General features: G+C 32.7%; 1 protein-coding gene and 1 non-coding gene across 2 annotated transcripts; one reads left to right on the top strand and one right to left on the bottom strand.

Annotated features, from left to right (window-relative positions):
• Positions 1–1,021: 1,021 nt before the first annotated feature.
• Positions 1,022–1,129, bottom strand: LOC148586339 (small nucleolar RNA SNORD90). Its single transcript, XR_015912031.1, has one exon. It is a non-coding gene; the product is annotated as a small nucleolar RNA SNORD90 (small nucleolar RNA).
• A 3,551-nt stretch (positions 1,130–4,680) lies between these two features.
• ATA1 (TAPETUM 1) lies at positions 4,681–5,812 on the top strand. The gene is made up of 2 exons (XM_059592976.2): positions 4,681–4,739; positions 4,993–5,812. Exons 1-2 carry the CDS (start codon positions 4,681–4,683, stop codon positions 5,810–5,812), a joined length of 879 nt encoding a protein of 292 aa, XP_059448959.1.
• Positions 5,813–6,028: the final 216 nt, after the last annotated feature.

Genomic DNA, 6,028 nt, shown 5'->3' with positions numbered 1-6,028 from the left:
TATAAATATATTTCAAATTGTTGGCTTCAATTTGGTCTAGTATGAAATAGTGTTGGTTGAGATAATTATTTAGAGTTATTCATGGGCGTATAAATGGATATAACTGCATGGCACAAAGCAATACATGCATATCAATATCATCAAGAACAGTTGTTCATAAACTTAATTTTGTAACTCTAAATATAAATAGATATAAATGCACTCAATTCTAGAGAGGGTGCTTTTCCTTTTTGTTTATCATCTCTTCCATTGAACCCCCAACTTTAATAACCTATATGGAAGCTCTATAATTGCAATGGAAAAAAGAAAAAGATCATATGTCTCACATAATTGCCATGGGAAAAACAAAGTTCATTTTCTCATGTCTATATATTATTGATTGCTCTGTGATCATGCATATATATATTGACTTAATTTTTTTCTATTTTTTTTTATATGAATTTTCTACTAACTTCAACGTTTTACCTATTTTAGTTATATCATTTACTGTGGAAGAATCAACAACTGAGTTGGGTAAATATTCGGGCATTTTTCTTTCACGTTACCGACGTGATTGTTTGTATTCAGGCTCAATGATTGTTCCTATTATCATTTGCAGTTAGTGGATTTTATTTGTTTGGTGATTGTTTTATTGGTGAATATTGTTTGTTTTATCATTTGCAGGTAATGGACATCGTCAAGAGGATGCTATGGATGTCAATGATCGATAGTCTGGTTGATAATTTGAGGCTATTCACACTTTTGTATAAGTTACTTTGTTGATGTAATTGTATTTGTGATTGGTGTATATTACATTATTTGTGCCATTTTTGGTGTATTGAAGTTAGTTTTGGTGGATAGTTTGTGATTGATGTTAATGGATATGATGTATGTTATTTGATGGAAAAATTGTATATTATTTGCATGGATTTGATGGATAGATTGAATATCAGGTTAATCGTAATACAAAATTCGGGTATAGTCCTAAAAATAATTCACAAAAAATATAGGGGGGAGGAAAAAAAAATTTAAAACTAACCAAATTTATTGACGTGTCAAAAAATGACACGTCAGGAATTCCTGACGTGCCAAAAATTGACACGTCAGGAATTTCTGACGTGTCATTTTTTGACACGTCAGAAATATTCTGACGTGTGTCATTTTTTGACACGTCATAAATATTCTGACGTGTCAAAAATTGACACGTCATAATATTTTTTGACGAGCCAAAATTGACACGTCAAAAAATTCCTGACGCGGCATTTTTGGCACGTCAAAAAATTTCTTAACGTGTCAAAAAATGACACGTCAGGAATTTCTGACGTGTCAATTTTTGACACGTTAGGAATAATTTTTGATGTGTAAAATCCAACACGTCAGAATTTTCTGACGTGTTGGATCTAACACGTCAGGAATTTCTGACGTGCCATATTTGGCACGCATGAAATTCTCAATTCCTGACACCCACATTCTTCACGACTGAAACATATTAGGATTACCCCGTCAGGAGGGTTTACTGACGTGTAAGACAACCTGACACGTCAGTAAACCTATGTCAATAAAAAATCTTTTTTTTTTGTAGTGTATGTATATTTGTTGAGCCCCGTTATTTTAGTTACACATATGAATATATTTTGAAATGTTTGACATGAAAATGTGGTTTCAAAGGAAATGATATATGAAAAGAAGTTGAGTTTTGGAAGGGAAACATGATTTGCGAAAATTATAATATTATGAAAAATATTATGTTGTGTATAAATGCATGTAAAGCCTAGCAGTCAGGGATGGATTATGTGCTTGACACCATGATGTTACACGCTCAATACCTCAAAGCTATGAGAGGGATAAATTATTAGCAACCTCGCTGTTAAGTTAGGTCACACTTAGCGAACTCTTGAGGATAAGTGAGAGTATAAATTCACTTATTGTCATGATATTATGATATGATATGTTATGTTATGCTATGCAATGCTACATGCTTACATTATGTTGATTTTTAACTGATGTTTTATTCATTATGTTATGAAATGTTTTACCGCTTCATATTATGAAATATGAAGTTAATTATGTAATAAGAAAATGCAAAGAAATATTATTCTGTTTATTTACTATGTATCAAATTATCTGTCATCTGGTTTACTATTTAGCCATACATTTATTAAAAGTCCTTTGTGAAAATCTTGCATACATAGCTGTCTAGTAAACACTAGTGAGAAGATAGATTTTTCAAACAAAAGAGGGCTCTGATTATAAATGGTTAATTTGGTTGAACATGCTGAGTCGTGGACTCACCTTTTCACCTTTAAAATTGTGATAATTTTCTAGATGCGGTTGAGGAAGAGAAGGAAGGGAGCTCCGTACTAGAGTCCACACTACTATGCATAAGACTGATAGGACGCCGCAGTTTTTTTGGAAGCGCTGACTTACTCAAAGTCAGTTGTAGAAATACTAGTAGTGTTTGATGTATGTATTTCAATATATCACTTATGACATCTTGTGATATATAGTGTGTTGTTAATGACCTTGTAAGTTATGTAACATGCCGTTTGTGGCAGTTTTTTGGGAAGACTAAGATACTGGTTGTTGATATATATATATATATATATATATATATATATATATATATATATATATATATATATATATAATGTGGAGTTTAAATTAGATGCTTTGGTTCATTTATATTTTCAAGAGAACTTTGATGAAGACAAAAAAAAAAAAAAAAAAAAAAAAAAGATTTTTTTAGTTTTATTTTTTGGTTTTATTATTATTATTATTTTTAGTTTAGTTTTTGGTTTTTCTTTAATTTTTTTTTTAAATTGTTTACGTAAGCCTTTTTTTTTTTTTTTTTTTTTTTTTTTTACACTTTACCCTCTCGAAGTCATTTATGTTTACACTTTACCCCCCCCCCCCCCCCAGGTCATTTTCAAAATTTTTGGTTAAAAAAGGTCACATGCCACACACGTGACTTGGTTTCCGTCCAAATAGACAGATGGTCTTTTTTACCAATGTCACATACATTGTGGGAGTCGTTTGTCACTTTTTAAACATTTGGTGCAAAACGCAAATGCATTAATACTTTAAGAGGTAAAGTATATTTTCCTCTTATTTCTTTATATATATTGCTTGCAATTGTTAATTTAGGGGTCCAACACTATCCTCGTGTTTGTACATATGCGATATGCATGAAAAGTTTATAATTATTTTCTTATAAAACCAAATGCATGGAATTAATGTGAAGATGTGAAATAAATTCAAATCTATTTTAATTTTCTTTTCAATAAAAAAATGACTCGGTTTATGATATGTTTGGCGTTTGAAAAGGTGTAAATAAATTTTCCATATAAAATTTATTCATGCGATTTGCATGGAGTGTTTTAAAACTTTCCATAAAAACCGATTGCATGAAAGGAATTTGAAGACATGTATTTAATATTTTCTCCTTTGAATTGAGTTTTGATGGGACATGAAAATGCTAAGTTAATGAAAGAAATCTTTAATGGGTGTGATTCATACACTAATTGTCTTTCATTATTAGTGTTTCATTTGAATTCAAAAAAGACACATGTCCCTAAGAGATAGTTCAATCGGTTAAGACCACGTCTAATGAAGCGGAGGTTATTAGTTCAAATCCTTATCCTCCCTCTTGTGTGGACATGTCAAAAAAAAAAAAAAAAAAAACACATATATACCTTATACCCTTATAAACATGCGGCTAGGTTTTAGAAATTAGGGTTTTGTTTTAAAACATAATATTTCATTTCGAAGAATATAAAGGTAAAATCTATTATAAAATATAATTTGCTTTTGTGGTGATTTGAATCCTCTTGTGCAGACATGTCAAAAAAAAAAAAAAAAAAAAACATATATACCTATACCCTTATAAACATGCCGCTAGGTTTTAGAAATTAGGGTTTTGTTTTAAAACATAATATTTCATTTCGAAGAATATAAAGGTAAAATCTATTATAAAATATAATTTGCTTTTGTGGTGATTTGAACCTATGCTCTTGAAGTATTAAGATTTTTAATCAATCCATTAAACCAATCACATCATCTAGGAATAAAACTTGCACTCAAATTATCTATTTTATATTTTAGATGTGTTTTGATCCGTTTAACTGAGATAAACCAATTACACTAATGAGCCTACACAACTCTGAACTCACCTGTCAAGACTAGGACCAAGAATTACTCTGGCTTAGAATTGGGTCGTTACAACTTCCAATAAGAAGCATGTCCTCTAATGCCCTTCAATTCATAAACGCAAGATTTTGTTAGCACAAAGTTGCAACATAATTGGATTATGAAACATCAATTCAGTTAACAAATATTTCATAACTTTTCTACCAGATTTCACGCGTGTATCAAATACATGCTCATAAAATATGTTTTATTTTTTTCTTACCTATTGATATTATCACACAAACTAAGAAGGCAGCATATTGTTGAGATTTAGATAAGATACAATTAATTAGAAAAAATAGAGATATGCTGATGGATGGGCTGCTAGCTTAATTATGGTTAAGAAGTAGTTGTACAAAATGAAAAGAGTGTGCAGGAATAAAGAAGCAACCTTCTAAAGAGCGTCACTCAATTTTTTGTTTTTAGCATATACTTAAATCCACAAATTTACAGCATATGAACTGCCCTTAAATAGTACCATAAAATTCGCTAACAAACATTAATTGTACGAACGAAATGGAGCCAACTGATACTACTCATATGCATGATGACTTGCAGATGCTACCCGGAAAGAGGTTAGCCCCACTGATCACTACCACATTAGCCTAGAAAATTTGTATTGGAGAATTTCTGCCAAAGTTTGGAAACACTAGCAAAATTTTCTAATCGAAAAGTAAATTGAAACGGCTTATAAAAGAATTAAAGAGATTTTATCATAAAGTTGATAAGAAAATATAAAAATGATCTTCATATTAATTTGATAAGCTGTAAAAAGAGATTTTATCATAAAAACAACCATATATATATAATAAGTTTAAATTTTGTTAGGTTGATGGGTAAAGTTGCAGTCATTACTGGTGGTGCAAGAGGAATTGGAGCTGCTACAGCAAAAGTGTTTGCAGAAAATGGGGCGTACGTTGTAATTGCCGACATACTGGACGAACTGGGGGTGGCATTGGCAGATTCAATAGGAGGCCGCTACATACACTGCGACGTGGCAGAGGAATCAGATATGGCATCAGCCATCCAGCTTGCACTCAGTTGGAAAGGCAGTCTAGATATCATGTTCAACAATGCAGGCATTGCTGGGCCTGGTGGAAGCATCACTAATCTAAACATGGACCAAGTCAAGTATCTCCTCACGGTTAATGTGCATGGAATTTTACATGGAATGAAATACGCTGCTCAAGCCATGATCAAAGGACAAAAAGGGGGCAGCATCATCTGCACATCAAGCTCAGCAGCCATCATGGGAGGCTTGGGAGGACACGCATACACATTGTCAAAGGAGGCAATCATTGGATTAATGAGAAGTGCCGCGTGTGAGTTAGGGGTGTATGGAATTCGCGTCAACTGCATTTCTCCACACGGGGTTCCTTCAGAGATGCTTGTCGGTGCCTACAGACATTTCCTTGGGAAAATGGATATGAAGCCAGAAGAAGTTTGTAGGATTGTAGGCGAGAGCGGGAGTTTATTGCGTGGGAGAGGTGCAAGCACAGAAGATGTGGCTCAAGCTGCGCTTTTCTTGGCTAGTGGGGATGCTGGATTCATAACAGCACATAATCTTGTTCTTGATGGGGGATATACTTCTGCTATCAGTACCATGAGTTTCATCTACCAATGCGAAGAAAAAGGAAAACACAAATAGATTAGTTATTAGAAGGCCAATATCTACTTGTTGGTTCTGCCTATAGCTCAACTCATAAAAATATTTTTTACCAGCTTTATTATATGTTGATGCAACAATATTGAATTCACCTCAAAGCATGTCTTCACCTAGCTACTAACTTCAACGTTGGTTTTAAGGACTGTCCCACCATTCAAGTGAGTGAATCTCACATGGATACTGTTATGTGATCGTGAT

The sequence above is a fragment of the Corylus avellana genome, chromosome 4 (assembly GCF_965113065.1).
Source record: "Corylus avellana chromosome 4, dhCorAvel1.hap1.2, whole genome shotgun sequence".
NCBI lineage: Eukaryota > Viridiplantae > Streptophyta > Magnoliopsida > Fagales > Betulaceae > Corylus > Corylus avellana.
This window is presented reverse-complemented; position numbering and strand designations above follow the sequence as displayed.

What these genes read in the sequence shown, in the direction of transcription:
- ATA1 (XM_059592976.2), top strand. Translation starts at nt 4,681, where the DNA reads ATGGAGCCAACTGATACTACTCATATGCATGATGACTTGCAGATGCTA. An exon ending in CAGATGCTACCCGGAAAGAG is followed by an intron (nt 4,740 to 4,992) that starts GTTAGCCCCACT and finishes AAATTTTGTTAG; the next exon opens with GTTGATGGGTAAAGTTGCAG.